Source organism: Callorhinchus milii, unplaced genomic scaffold (genome assembly GCF_018977255.1).
Source record: "Callorhinchus milii isolate IMCB2004 unplaced genomic scaffold, IMCB_Cmil_1.0 Scaffold4, whole genome shotgun sequence".
NCBI classification, from domain to species: domain Eukaryota; kingdom Metazoa; phylum Chordata; class Chondrichthyes; order Chimaeriformes; family Callorhinchidae; genus Callorhinchus; species Callorhinchus milii.
The window spans coordinates 40,766,744-40,782,987 of NW_024704745.1; the positions used below are offsets into that span (position 1 = coordinate 40,766,744).

Here is a 16,244-nt window from a genome sequence, read left to right on the forward strand (position 1 = left end):
GTACTCACAGCTTAATCAAGCAACATATCAGATATTGCACTACTGTTGAATGCTAGTTTAGATTAAAGTGCATGTGTGGGAAAGATCCACAAGATGGTATTACAAACAAATGCTAACAACCCTGTGCAAACCCTCTGATGAGATGATGCCTGTGCTAGTCAAGGTTTTTACTACAATTCTTAAGATGGGCTACCTTCCAAGTCATAAGACTCGCAAACTAGAAGAGAATTTGAAGAAAGTTCTTAATTAAGAAATCCAATTGGAGACTCTTTCAGTAATTGGAAGTATGTCACACACAACTTCAATTCAAAGAAATCCTGATTTGAAAAAGGATTGAATTGGAGTGGCATTCCCACAATCTAACGACGTGGATTTCTGGATTTCGTAATTAAGGAATCCATTAAGAAATACAGCAAGATCAATCCCATTGTTTTCAATGAACAACTGTTGCCGGTCATTAACCTCCAGAGAAATGCAATGGATAATAATCTGCTGATGGTCGTAAAATGCTAAGTTTCACAAAAACAGGAACTTGGTGCCCTTGTGTGCGCAGAACTGGATGAAAAACAGGAAAGCTGTGTTGTCTCTTTTAGGTGGTCCTTGAACTTTCAGTTATTGTTTGTTCTGTCAGTTCACAGAGATTCATGGTGAAAGATTTTACAGGAAAGACATGATGTTGCGAATATTTGGGATAATATATCTTTTTCTTCTTGTTCTTACTCTCGCAAAAGTTGATATACAAGGTATGATCTGACAAAAATATTTTTTAAGAATTTCCCATTATTTGTGTTCTTATCTGTAATTTAACCACCCTTTTTGATGGAGAAAGAGGATATTGGATTGTGGATTGCAGATAAAGTATAATTAAGTGCGTATGATTATTTTTTATAAAACTGAAGAATTAAGTGATTTTCTGTCAGTTGGACATTAATTATTGTTACAAGTACAACCTGCATCTTTATGGCACCTTCACGAGCACTTGAATGTAGCGGAGTCTGAGAACGAGTCAGGGGGAAAACCTACTAGTGGAAAGTAGATTTCATAATGATACTATGTATTTTATCTAAAGGTTTTAGAACAAGAAATCTAAAATTCTGGTTGATTTTACAATGTACAAGCGGAATAATGATCGTTTTATACTTTTAATGTGTTGCTATGTTGTTTGATTCAGCACTAAATTGTTTGGTTACAATAATTTATAAAGGTAATTTATGCAATATAGTATAACACTGTTATTTTGGAGCTTGCTTTCTCTCACACAATGGGCCCAATTCTTAGTTCACAGCTCTATATTTTCATCGAACCATTAAAGATAGTACTTGTCTATTAAAGACACGATTTTATTTAATTTAACCTTGCGTAAAAACTTCCAACCTCAAATGTGATTTAGTTATATATGTGGCAAAAAATACCAATCAATCTCTTTCTTTGCTTAGTGATCTGAGGAAACAATCATCACCACTTTAATAATAATAATAATGAAATAATATTATAAAATCAGGAAATGTTTTGATCTACAAATTGAATGTGGGCGTATGTGGCAATGTAAAACAAACATAGTTCCTAATCATCGGTGCAACTGGGACAATTAATAAAGCAATTCAAAAATAGTTTGTCAAAATACCTGGTGAACAAAATATGCAAAAAGTAGCTATTTTTGGAATCTCAAATATATTAAGAAAATGTTAATAGCCATTCATATGCAAAGTCGCAATGTTATTGGATGATTCATCATTGAAAACCATTAAGAAATTACTTCTACAGGATTAACACAATAACTCTGCCATTTCTTAACAGATTCAATGTGATAATTATCACTTGGGATCGGGAAAATCTTTAATCAGGGAGCAAAGAGTGTAGATTTCATGCCATTTCACTAAAACCAATTTTAAAAGTAAATATTAAAGGTTAAAACTTAGTTCTAGTAACTAGAAATTTATATATTTTAAGAAGACATTTTCAACCCCATTTTTTGCACAGTTTCTTTATTATTATTGTCGATGATAATGAAGGAATGGTGTGCATTTAGAAATACTACAATATTGACCTCATAATTTCTTACAGCACAAAAAATACTGATCCAAGCACCCATAGGGAACATATTACACTCAACCCTCCTTCCATTGTCATGTAAGGACATGGATTAACATTGCCACATACGCCCACATTCAATTTGTAGATCAAAACATTTCCTGATTTTATAATATTATTTCATTATTATTATTAAAGTGGTGATGATTGTTTCCTCAGATCACTAAGCAATGAACGCGATTGATTGGTATTTTTTGCCACATATATAACTAAATCACATTTGAATATACCTGGTATACAGCATTGGACTGGGGCCTCTGGAACATCAAGGTGGCTGGCCTGTCACAAGCTGTTCTGTATAGATCATTCCAACATACTGAAGCTAGATTGAATAGCTGATGAGAAGACTCTAGGGACAACAGCTTCTAAACTGCATTGCCTGGATCTCAGGTTCATGAACATGTGTTCATACATCCACCTTGATTGGTATGCAGAGAGTTAAGCAACTGCTGCTGAAGTTAATGCAACCACCGTTCAATGGGTAGGGTGAGAGGGCATTTGGGCTGTGGACAAGAGGATAGTGACAATGTGCATCATCCCCAGCAGTTGTGGTGCTCACTAAGAATCTTTCAGGGAGTTCCTCGTACCTGAACTTCTCAAATGTCTAATGATCAACTAAAGTCTATTGTTCTCTCTGGTAGGAACCTTGGCAGACAATGGCAAACTATGCAGTTTTAACTCTAGCAGTAGCCCCAACATGCACTCTAGGGTCCCCAAGCCTTGGCTCTTGTCAGCCTGTGCCTTATACTTTCTGGGATTAGGTAAACAGGGTGTGTCCAACGGGAGCCAGAGTACTCATTCCATTCCAGACAAAGGGAAATGTCCATGTATATGGATCTCATTCTGGTTAGATATTCTTAACAGAGCCAAAGATCTTCCTGTTGCACAATCTACCCCTGCTAATGGGTTGATCCCAAGGTAATGCTCGCAGAATGTATTAAACTATGCTTGCAAGGCATTGTTTTTATCTGTGAGCACAATTTAATCGGAATTGCATCACATAATTTAACATGTTCCACAACCAATACAAAGAGGCAATCTTAGATAACTTAGAAACATATACAATCGTTTGGTAAGAGCTGAGACACCATTTTATTAATATTATGTTTTCTTTTAGTTTTTCTGAACAGTGAAAAGGCTAACCGGGTGCTAACACGACAAAAACGTGCCAATGGTCCATTTGAAGAGTTCAGAGAAGGTAATATGGAGAGAGAATGCAATGAAGAAGGATGTTCATTTGAAGAGGCCAGGGAAATCTTTGAAGATACTGAGAAAACTGTAAGTGCAAAAAGACGCAAGACACTTTAAGAGCAATCAAAAACAAATATCTTTTAAATCAAAATTCTGAAATCTGTGGTAATGTCCAAGGGAAATCTCAATTTTAAAGTCTCCCTTTAGAGTTACAATCATGATTTTGAAGTCCAAAATTGCGTACTGTGATATAAAGTTGATTTCCTGCAGTTTGTTTTAACCAGGGTATGCCTGGGTGCCAGTGGTAAAGCATTCTACATTTTAACAACCCTCTCTCTACAGAACTATAACCTTTTACTGTAGTGAATCTCCCCTATGCCCTCTCCATGTTAGTGATCTTCTTTCTACAATGTGGTGTCCCAAACTGGACACAATTCTCCAACTGTGACCTGCCTAACCCATGTGTCATGGGGCAACTTCAATATAATGTATGAACACTAAGCAGTTGCATCTGTTGCATCTGGTTGAATGATTCATGTGGTGATGTGGGATCTCTCTTTCCTTGTTTCAGAGTGCGTTCTGGAATCAGTATGTAGGTAAGCAGCTTGCCTCAATGTAATATTGCTTTCACACATTGGAACCCGTCTCACATCAGTTCATCACCTTTGTTTTATAGCTGCAAGTTCCATCTTTGAAAGGGCTCAGATCAAAGGTTCTAATTTTGCCTCTTTATGATAATGCCTTGTTACTCCTGTACGAGCTGTTAAACATGCAGCAGAGACAAACAGAGTGGGGGAAAATACTGAAAAAATCAATTAAAAGTTGGATAAACTATACTGTAACTTCCCCCTCCCCCCGGACTTCAGAACCCCCTGAACCCCGAGTAAAGTGCCTGCATAAAATGCACAGTCACTGCACTTCACAATACATCCGGTGTAGTGCTTTGAGACCTTCTCCTGATTTGAAAGGAGCTGTATCAAATAAGGATTAAGATTATTTATTATTATTTATTATTATTATGTTTATCAATAAAGCTTAATTAGATGTATTATCACTGCTTATGATAGATGTGAGTTTTACTCTGCAACACTTTCACTATTTAATTTAATTATTTCAATTCCTCAATATGAATATGTGGCTTTCTACCTTTGCAGATGGTAATCAATGTGAATCCAACCCCTGCAGGAACAGGGGCAGATGTCAGGACGGTATTGGTCTGTACACGTGCAACTGCTTAAAGGGCTATCATGGCAAGAACTGTGAAATTGGTAAGATCCAGGAAAGACATAGTTAATGAAAGTCTCACTTTCAGCTCTTACATATCTATCTACTCTACAAACTGTTATGTTATTCCTCCATTCAGCTTCATGGATTATTTTTTGTAAAATTGTTAATATCTTTGGATTTTATGCTCATGCACAATGCTCACAGATGTCAATATTTTCAAAGTCTACACAAGCCTTTCAATGTTGGAGGTGACTGCAGTGTTATCACTGCTCTCCACTACCTGTAACCACATGGTGGGGGAGACCATACTTGGCATTTCTTGGCTTGCCTTTCATTCAAATAGTAATTTAAATTTCAAATATTTGTTAAACCCTGAACGATAATATTCCATACCATGCAATTCACGTTATTGTTAATTTACCTATTTCTCTGACGAGCTTTGAGATGTTCATTTTATGCGAAAGGCAAATGTATATAGATGTATAAAAGGCAAAATACTGCAGATGCTGGAAATCTGAAATAAAAACAGAAATCAATGGGAACACTCATCAGGTCAGGCAGCATATATAAATGTATGTTTTTGTTATTCTGTTACAAAATTTCATGGAAATATTACTACATTTTTACATGTACTAAAAGATGGCAAAGCAAAAATGATATTATGATATTGGCCGCATTGATAAATCAATGAGATTCTTTTCATAGAAACAGTGTTTGTTTTGCTATTCATCAAAAGATCCTTTTCTTTGGAAAATGGATGTGGTTGTTTTGATGCTGTATTTGATGTTTTAAAGAGACCCCGAAGCTGTGTGGCCTGAACAATGGAGGCTGTGTTCACTTCTGCAAAGTCCACAGAGAAAGTGTTGACTGTTCCTGTGCAAAAGATTATGAGTCAAGGGGAAAGTATTGCATTCCTCAAGGTAGATGTGGAAATATTTTATTTGAAATCTTTTCTTAAATATTTGATATTTACTCCACTTCTCATCAGTTGCAAAGTAACTATTGTAAATAAACTGCAGATGCCCCACAACTAGTTGGTAGAAACTAATTATGAGGTTGTATTTTGCATTGTGCTGCTTTGGGTAATTTGGTTTTGTTCAAGCATTGTCAGATCACACCTGGAGAACTACAAGCAGTTTTAGTCACCACAACTTAAGGAGCTGCCCAAGTGCGGCAGAGAGCAACAAAGGTTATCCCCAGTTTTAGAGGAATGAGCTGTGATGAGCTAAGATTCTTCAATCTTGAAAAGAGACATCTCAGAAGGGATCTCATAGAGGTATGGGTTTAATGGGATTTAGAAAGTAAAAGTATACCCATCATAGTATGTTCAGATACACTGTGATAGCAGAACAAGATGACACAGGTTTGGAGTTGCAAAGGGAAATTTCAGGATGGGTACCAGGAAGTATTTCTTTACCCAGAGGATAATTAATAAATGAAACAAATTATTAATAATAATATTAATAATCCTTAAATTTGATATACCATCTTTCAGAGGTAGCCTCGCCCCACCCTACCTCTGTGATCTCCTAACCCCCTACCAATCCGCCCGCTCCCTCCACTTAGCCGGCTCCGGCCTGCTCCAATTCCCCCGACCCACCCGCCCCACCATTGGTGTGAGAGCCTTCAGCCACTCTGCCCCCAACCTCTAGAATTCCATCCACCAATTACTCTGTCTCGCTCCCTCCTTAGCCTCCTTCAAGTCCCGCCTCAAGACCCTCCTCCTCAACCATGCCATTGGCCACCCCCCTTCCCCTCCCCTCCCTTCTCCCCCCCTGACCCCAGCTCGTGTCTGAAATGCTGTACACTGTCCAGTGCCTTGGGACGTCCTCCCGATGTATACAAATGTAATCTTGTTGTTGTTGTTCATATCCAGAGGAAGTCTCAAAATGCTTCATAAGAACATAAGAATTAGGAGTAGGAGTAGGCCATTCGGCCCCTCTAGCCTGCCCCACCATTCAATAAGATCATGGCTGATCTATTCTAATTCCACCTACCCACCTTATCCCCATATCCCTTAATCCCTTTATCAACAAGAAATCTATCAATCTCAGTCTTGAATATGTTCAAGGACTGAGTATCTACAGCCCTTTGGGGTAGAGAATTCCATAAATTCACTACCCTCTGAGTGAATAAGTTTTTCCTCAACTCAGTGCGAAAGGGCTTACCCCTAATTTTAAGACTGTGACCCCTGGTTATAGTTTCTCCAACCAGGGGAAAAAGTCTCCTACTATCTATTCTGTCATGCATCTTAATAATCTTATAGGTTTCTATAAGATCACCTCTCGTTCTTCTATATTCTAGAGAATATAGGCCTAAATTGCTCAACCTATCCTCATAACTCATCCCCCTCATCCCTGGTACCAACCTAGTGAATCTACGTTGTACCCCCTCCAAGGCGAGTACATCCTTTCTTAAATAAGGAGACCAAAACTGCACACAATACTCTGGGTGCATTCTCACCAGAGCCCTATACAGTTGCAGCAAGACTTCCCTATTCTTATATTCTAACCCTTTTGTACAAATGCCAACATACCGTTAGCCTTCCTAATTGCTTGCTGTACCTGCAAATTAACTTTTTGTGACCGGTGTACAAGGACATCCAAGTCCCTCTGAATGCTAACACTATCTAGTTTCTCCCCTTCTAAAAAATAAGCTGCTCTACTATTTTTGCCACCAAGGTGGATGACCTCACACTTCCCTACATTATACTTCATCTGCCACCTATTTGCCCACTCACCTAGCCTATCTATATCTCGTTGCATTTTTTTAATGTCATCCTCGGTTTTTACTCTCCCTCCTAGTTTAGTGTCATCCGCAAATTTGGATACATTAAGTTCGATGTCCTCATCTATATCGTTGTTGTAGATTGTAAATAGTTGAGACCCAAGCACTGATCCTTGTGGCACTCCACTAGTCACATCCCGCCAATCTGAGAAGGACCCGGTTATCCCTACTCTTCTATTTCTTCCCGTTAGCCACTCTTCAATCCATGCTAATATATTCCCCTTAATTCCATGGGCCCTAATCTTGCGGATCAACCTTTTATGTGGCACCTTATCGAATGCCTTTTGGAAATCTAAATACACTACATCCACTGTTTCCCCCCTATCTAATCTTCTTGATATATCCTCTAAAAGATTTGTTAAGCGTGACTTCCCTTTTGTAAAGCCATGTTGACTCTGTCTAATCATATTGTGATCCTCTAAGTATCCCACTACAACATCCTTAATTAAGGATTCTAGAATTTTTCCTACCACCGATGTCAGACTTACTGGTCTATAGTTCCCCATCTTTTCTCTCCCACCCTTCTTAAATAGTGGTGTGAGGTTTGCGATCTTCCAATCAATGGGAACTGTTCCAGAATCCAAGGAATTTTGGAAGATCAGTCACAAGGCCTCCACTATCTTATGAGCTACCTCTTTTAAGACCCTAGGATGCAAACCATCAGGTCCAGAATCATAGAAGGCCAAAATTGGCCAGCTTGCCCTCATAATCCATTTTCTCACTCTTAATGAGCTTTTTGGTTTTCCTTTGTTGCTCCCTAAAACACTCCCAGTCCTCAGGTTTGCTACTCTTTTTGGCAGTTTTATAGGCCCTTTCTTTTAATTTTATACTTTCTCTAACTGCTCTAGTTAGGAACGGATGAACTGCTTTCCCTGTGGTACTCTTTATTCCTCAAGGGAATATGTGACCGCTGAGAATTTTGCATTACATCTTTAAACGCTTGCCACTGTTAGTCTATTGTCATATCAATTAATCTAATTCCCCAGTCTATTTTAGCTAATTCCTCCCTCATACCTGCAAAGTTAGCTTTATTTAAATTTAAGACCCTTGCTTCGGATTTGACTACATCACTCTCCAACTTAGTACTAAATTCTATCATGTTATGATCACTCTGCCCTAGAGGAGCCTTAATATCTATATTACCGACTAGCCCTGTTTCGTTAAACAAAACAAGGTCTAGTATGGCCTGTCCCCTAGTTGGTTCCTCAGCATATTGCTCCAGAAAGCTATCTCTCATACACTCTATAAACTCCTCCTCTGCCCTACTTTTGCTGATTTGGCTTTCCCAATCTATCTGAAGATTGAAATCACCCACTATTACTGTATTACCTTTGCTACATGCTTGGGACATCTTCCCAATATGAAAGGCAGTGTATAAATGCAATTTGTTGTTGTGTTGTTTGTTTGGTAATGTATTGAACAAAATGTGTGCTGTGTGTATGAGCAGAGAGATTGTGTTGTTTATCTGATAGTGTACTGAACCTAATGCTCAAACTAATTGCTTTGTTGTGAATGAAAGTACGTTGAGAATCCTGTATTCACAGCATTCATGAGTAGGATACGGATCAGAGATCAGTTGCAGGAACTGAGTTTCAGAAATTAAAAAAGAAAAGGAACTAATGGAAATATAAGGAAAATTTTTAGAAACTTTCTTTGTGTTCCCGATGAAATTAACACAAAAGAAAAGGAGAAACAACAGCACAAGTATATCAGCATTTCTCAGTTTGGTTCTCAGACTGTGTGATGTAAGAAACAGTCAAAGGTTTGAACATGTTCTAAAAACTTCAGGTGTAAGAATCCAGGACGCCGAGCTGTCCCACGATGCTGGTGAAAGGTTCATCAAATTTTTCACTTTCTGTCAGAAAGGGGAAAAGCATATAACCTCTGACATGTTAGCTAAAACATGGAAAACATTATGAAAATGCTACAAATTAAGCCCTGCTTGTCCAAGAAATATAGTTTCCTTAAATATAAGAATCTACTTTTTCTTCCCAACTTGCGCCTAATACTTTCCGAAATTTGGTAAGCAGGATGCCTCCCTCCAGGGAGAGACTGTGCATTACATTCCAACAATCTATCTCTGGAATTTCCTAGTGTAGGTGGGATACATGTAAATCTCAGTTTAGTTTGGATACTCTTAGGCATGGGATGGGTTTCTTCATTTATCAGACACCCAGCTGATTCAAATAAAAATGCAGCATCTACATTTTAACAGATACAGACATAGTATTTATTTCTATCAACAGTACCTTATCCCTGTGGAAGAATTGAAACCCGCTTGATCCATTCAGTAAGGAGCCTGGAGACCAGTCCAGTTTTAAATAATGATACTGACATTACCAGTATTCCTTCTCCTCAAAGCCTTCCTACTGAAAGCAATAATTCTGCATCCAACATCACAAAAATAATTCAAAGTGGTCCTCAAACACCTGACAGGAGGATAGTTGGCGGACTTGATTGTCTTCCTGGAAACTGCCCATGGCAGGTATGTATTCATTTAACTTCTGATCCAGAGAAGATCATCTGATCCATTTTACAATTCGCTGCACTGAAAATCAAGGGTGGTAACATTTTAATTTAACTAGTAATCTATCTTTTTAAGCATGGGACGACTCCACTGGCTTCCCATCCCTCAGAGGATAGAATTCAAAATTCTCGTCCTCACTTTCAAGGCCCTCCATGCCCTTGTCCTCTCTGACCTGCTAACCCCCTATCAACCTGTCCGCTCCCCCTGTTCAGCAGGCTCTGGCCTTCTCTATGTCTCCCGCCCAATTCGCCCTACCATTGGCAGCCGGGCTTTCAGCCTCTCTGCCCCCATCCTTTGGAACTCAATCTCACAGTCCCTCTGCTTGCTCCCTCTCTTGCCTCCTTCAAGGCATGACTCAAGACCCCCCTTTTTGACCGTGTCTTCAGCCGCCTTCCTACCTCTCTGCTCTCCCTCATCCCAACCCTGCCCCTCCACACTCGGGTCCTGATCCCTGACCGTTGAGCACCTTGGGATGTCCTCTCAACTTGAAAAAATGCTTTACAAGTGTCATTTTGTTGTTGTTCTCCTTCTATCCTCTTTTGGGGAAAATAAGCCCCACTTTGGGGCTAAGCTGGCTCCAAGGTGATGAGCCTGTGGGATATATGAATCCAGTCAATCTTCTGCCGCAGTCTCACTAGTTATATTAATCTGTTCATACTAAAGTGAGATTATTGTTTCTTCCGTACATTGTACAATCACAAGAAATACTGTATGAGATGTACCATGTAGATGAGGTATACCATTTACTACCTTCCAGGCCTCCGAAAAATACACAAAGTTTGTGACCCATGCATCACTTCAGCTTCCTTCAATTTTCTGCGATTGATATCATCAAAGTCTAGTGACTTCTCTACTTTTAAATAATTTTTAACCTTTTTTTAGAAAAAAAATTAGCTGTAAAATGTGCCCTTTTATAGCTGTTCTTGCTGCAGTCCCCTTTCTTCCTCTGTAAAAATAGTATTTATGAAGCAACTCTGCCAATCCTTCATTCTGAACAAGAGGCCTAAAATTCTACTTTAATTTGCAAGGCCATTTTATCTTAAAATGTAAAACAGAGTAGACTTGTAGAAAATTCTTAAATTTAGTTTTTGGTCTCTTATCTTAGTTAATCTTCAGTTTTACTCTCGTGTGTCACTGCTAATGCAGTTGCCCAAATTCCTCTCATGTTCAATGTAGTGTTCAATGTGACTGATTATTTCAATAATATTCAGATGTAATTACTTTACACAATTTGCAGTGAATATGTGGAATAGACTAGTAAGGGAGATAGTGGAGGCATATTACGCCTGTAATTTTAAGAGAAACTTAGGTAGCTAATTGGTGAAGAAAGCAATGTAGTCCAAAATCATTTTCATTAGGACTACCCAAATAGCCTTTTCCAGGCCTCCACATTCCAATGTCTCAAAGTCAAACATTGTCTTAAGTTTTCCTTGGCCTTTTTTATTAGAGAAGAGATGTTTAAGAGGGAACTAATAGAAGTATTTAAAATTATGAAAGAGTTTGATAAGGTTAACATTGATAGACTGTATCCACAGTTTTGGGAGTCTGTTACTTTAGGGACACAAATATACAAAAGCTACTAGGAATCTGAAAGAGACTTTAGGAGGAACCACTTCACGCAAAGGGTAGTCAGATTATAGAACTTGCTGCCTGAGGCAGTGGTTCAATCAGAGAGTGTAGATATATTCAAGAGGAAGCTAGAACTTCACATGAGGGAGAGAGGAATAGAAGGGTATGGGAGGGTGTAAGAATGAGTAAAGACTGGTGTGGAGGTAAACACCGGCATGGACTGGACACATTTTTATGCTGTACATTCTTTGTAATCTTCCTATAGGTCCTTTTATTGAATCAAAATAATGAAGGATTTTGTGGTGGCACCATTCTTACAGATCAAATTGTGCTGACTGCAGCTCATTGCCTCAACCAAACACCAACATTTACAATTGTTGCAGGTAAGTAGTCCCCTATTTTGCTGAATAGTTCTGTCATTGACACATACATTAATTTTGTTGTTTGAAATTGCCATTAGATTTACCATGACATAAATGTTTAACACATAAGGGGTTCCAGTAATTCTAAATTGTGGAGTCCTGTAGCTCAGTGGTTAGAGCACTCGCTTTGCAAGCGAGAGACCTGAGTTCAATTCCAGGCAGAGCGAAACCTTGGGCAAGTTTCCTTACTCCACACACCTAATAATAATCCCTCCCGACGTGAAAAGCGCGATATCAAATGCAAGGATTATTATTATTATTATTGTTATTATTAAATGGAATCCATTCCTTAAAAAAAGGCATAAAGTTAAACTATGTTTTAATAGTTCTTCTGCAATAGTTTCTCCAATGTCCATTCTCTTCAACTAAGCCATGTGATAATGTAAAACAACTTTGAAGGCCAACTATCTAAAATCCACAACTGCAACTTAGAGAGTTAAAACCTTAAAGAACCAGCCTGCACCATGTTTACAGTTTACAAAGACACCATATTTGTAGATCACAGGCACCAAAAATTATAGGCACTGCCTGTCAGAATCTCTGCTAATTTTTAAAACCAGCTGCACAGATGTACGGAATACTGATTTCAATATTGAGCCAGTTACGTTGCACATTGGAGCTAGTGGATACATCAGGAAATCTGTTGGGCAAAGTGGTAGTGGGTCTGCTATTAGAACACCTGAGGTCCAGTCAATGCATTAATGATCATAAGATCATTTTTTTCATCGCTGCATTAATTAGCAAATCACAATTTTAATCCATTCACAAACAGAGATTTTATTTAAGACTTTGCAGTTTAAAAAATTCTTAGTTGAAGAATATGATTCTTGTAGATATTTAATGTTTTCAGTAAACCAAGTACGAACTTCATCACACAGAAAAAATGCATACCTCTGCTTTTATTTTCCTGTTTTATATTTACGCTTATCTCTTATTATCCAACAGGAGAGTTTGACGTAACTTTGGAAGAGGGACATGAGCAATACCGACAAGTTCACAGGATTGCTTCTCATCTAAAGTTTCAGAAAAAATCGTACAATAATGACATAGCATTATTAAAGTTATCAAAACCATTAGTGTTTAACAATTATGTTATCCCAGTTTGCCTGCCTGAGAAAAGATTTGCAGAACAGGTTTTGATGAATATGCCTAATGCATTAGTTAGTGGATGGGGTCGGATATATGAACATGGGGCAACAGCATCCAAACTTCAGCAACTTAGTGTTCCATATGTTGATCGACTCAAGTGTGTGGAATCAAGCAAGTTCCCGGTTTCAAAAAACATGTTTTGTGCTGGTTATGATAAAGAAAATAAAGATGCATGTCAAGGAGATAGTGGTGGCCCTCATGTCACAAAGTACAGGGATACCTGGTTCTTAACTGGCATTGTGAGTTGGGGAGAAGGATGCGCAATGAAAGGGAAATATGGCATTTACACAAAAACATCAAATTACTTACAGTGGATTAAAAACTCAATAAATGAGCTCAATAATTTAAATGATACAATTTCATAACTGAGATAATATTACAATATAATGGAATACTACCAGATTTCCACAAGTGCATGAAGTTTGTTCACAGATAAGTGTTAATAAATTTTGCTTCTTCAATAGCTCAGAAGTATACTGAAAATAATAGATAGATAATAAATTATCTATTATTTACAATACGATTATGCAATATACTGGGCTATAAATTGTTGTAGTACACTATATAATAAATAGTGAATTCAATGGCATTTTGTCCAAATTTGTGCTTTTGATAGACGAAAAAGTACAGAATGTCTAGCAGTGGAAGATTTCAAATAAACCATGAATAATAACAAATTAGAACAAGCCTTTACTCCTTTACTCTCACTCTCTCTTTTTCCAAATGCCCTCGCCCCGCTGGATTTCCATAATCGATTAGCCCAAAGCATAGAACCATAGAAAATTATAGCACAGAAGAAGGTATTTTAGATTGATAGAGAAGTTTCTTTGGAAAACTGAGTACTTACTTGATCATCTTGGTGGTGTTCTCTCTATGCAATGACCCCTTGAAAATTGTTTTGGGGCAATAGTTGACCCATTTGTCTGGAATGGAAAGCTGCTTTAATGGAAGAATCCCTCAGCCCATTTGACACTTCTTTATAAACTTGAAGTGAGTAATAATAATAATCCTTGCATTTGATACAGCGCTTTATCAGATGTCTTCAAGACGTCTCAAAGTGCTTCACAGAATATACTGTAAGGGGAATTGACTGTATATTTTGTGGGCGAGGTTTTTTTTAAATGGAAAAAATCAAGAGTATCAAGGGTGGGACATGGACTTAAATTAGTAATTGGCTAAAATAATGGAAGAAGGGGGTAGTCATAGGGGAGTTTTGTTTACATGCGGTTGATCTATCAAAAGAGTGTGAAAGTTGTCCTCTCCTCATTTTTACTGATTGGCTGCGAGACCTATATCTGAAACCTTGGGCCAATTGGTAAAACATTATTTTTTTCAGGCTGGAGAAGAATTGGGATTTTGTCTCTCTTTGGCAGATCAACACTCAAACATAAATTGTAGTTACACTTTACAGGACCATTCAAAATTGAAAATGTGGCTAAATCTGCGAAAGTAAGAAACCATTTCTAGGAGAGGAGAGTTGCCACATAGTGTTAAACACTAAAAGACCATCAATTCTGTCATTTTGTTATTTAATGTCAGTGATAGTGATCATGTGGTGTTTATTATTACAACGGATGCTTAAAAAGTCATAAATTTTCTTCCACTATACCAATAATCTGTTTAACTATCTTCTCAATCAAAATAATTTGTGGTGCATAGTGTAGTAAAATTACTTTCATGAGAAAAAAAATCTTTGGAATGCAATGTTTTTTCTGTTCAGTATGAACCAAGCAAAATGAGTCAGGGGGTAAATTCAGTACAAATCTGCAGAAACACTACTTCAGTGTGTTCCAGTATCTTCAGGACCACCTTCTTCCACATCCGCCATATTGCCTGCCTCCGACCGTACCTTACCCCAAATGCAGCTGAAACCCTCGTGCATACGTTTGTCACCTCCTGCCTGGATTATTCAAACACACTCCTCGCCGGTCTCCCCAGCTCCACTATTCAAAAAATCCTGATCATTCAGAACTCTGCTGCTCACATACTGATCCAGACCAAATTCCGTACCCACATCTCACCAGTTCTGGCCAGGCTCCACTGGCTCCCCATCACTGATCAGGTCGACTTCAATATCCTCACACTCGTGTTCAAATCCATTCACTCCCTGGCACCTCCCTACCTCTCCGACCTCCTCACTCCCCATCCACCACCGGGCGCCTCCGCTTGACTGGCATCGGCCTCCTGCTCTTCCCTCACACACTCGCTCCGCCATTGGAGGTCGCACTTTCAGCCACTACGCCCCGAAAGTTTGGAAGATTCTCCCTCAATCCCTCCGCTTTGCTCCCTCTCTCCCCTTTTTCATCTGAAAACCTTCCTTTTCAACCATGCTTACGGTCACTTCCCCAACCCCCAAGCTCCCCCACTGTTAAGATCTCTGAGGTGGTACCTTGAGTGGAGGGCGCTATATAAGTGCAAGTTGTTATTGTTTCAGTGAGCGAGTAGTAAACGTATGGAACAGCTCCCTGGAGAGACAGTAGAAGCAGTAAGTGTCAAGTCTTTCAAAAACAAATTAGATAGATTTCTGTTAGGAAATAGTATCTCGGGATACAATATATAAGTGCTCCAGGATGCTATCCCGTGTGAAGGGTGCTATATAAATGCAAGTTATTGTCGTATTTAGTTTGGGATACAAGATGTGTCTCAACATAAATTCTTATGTTCTTATGATTCAAGCTGCAATTTGAGGTTGTTTTGTGAAAAATTCCATCTCATCTCTCTTGATGTGTGCCCTGGCTATCTGGTTAAACTCTACATGATGTGGAACAAAATGACCTTGAGAATTAGCCAATACATTCAACAAAATGGACATTTCAGTAACATTTATTCTCAAAACTGTTAGGGGAATTTCACAATTTTTTTATCTTTCAAGGTCTACTTTGTGCAGAAAGTTCTGCATACTTTGATTAACCTTTAGTCTCAAATAAACAGATAAACTCACCAAGCTCATGAAATCAAGTCAAATATTGCAAAATAACCTGACAAGCTATCAGTTACCAAACAGTAGAGAGGAGGAGCAGGCTTTCACATCAGAAACATAAAGGGTAAATTAGCACCATTCTACAGTGAGTTTGATGTGTTAATTATTGGCAGTCTCAGTAAACCCTGGCCTCCAATTTAATCACAAATTCACAAGATTTCAAAATTGACCTGGATTAAGAAGAACCTTTGGCTCATTCGATCTCATCCCTCAAGAACACCCACCCCACCGTCCCCCCAGCATGTATCAAGCTGCTCTTTAAATGATTATTGTGGTCTGGCCTCTATCACCTTTCCTGGCA

General features: G+C 38.4%; 1 protein-coding gene across 1 annotated transcript; it reads left to right on the forward strand.

Moving 5' to 3' along the window:
• Positions 1–602: 602 nt before the first annotated feature.
• Positions 603–13,642, forward strand: LOC103185529 (coagulation factor X-like). The gene is made up of 8 exons (NM_001292529.1): positions 603–743; positions 3,209–3,369; positions 3,854–3,878; positions 4,437–4,550; positions 5,304–5,429; positions 9,543–9,781; positions 11,658–11,775; positions 12,760–13,642. Exons 1-8 carry the CDS (start codon positions 671–673, stop codon positions 13,326–13,328), a joined length of 1,425 nt encoding a protein of 474 aa, NP_001279458.1. The 5' UTR covers positions 603–670; the 3' UTR covers positions 13,329–13,642.
• The last annotated feature ends 2,602 nt before the right edge of the window (positions 13,643–16,244 follow it).

Coding starts and splice junctions, on each gene's coding strand:
- LOC103185529 (NM_001292529.1), top strand. CDS start 671: ATGATGTTGCGAATATTTGGGATAATATATCTTTTTCTTCTTGTTCTT. Junction 744..3,208: donor CGCAAAAGTTGATATACAAG/GTATGATCTGAC, acceptor GTTTTCTTTTAG/TTTTTCTGAACAGTGAAAAG. Junction 3,370..3,853: donor TTGAAGATACTGAGAAAACT/GTAAGTGCAAAA, acceptor TCCTTGTTTCAG/AGTGCGTTCTGGAATCAGTA.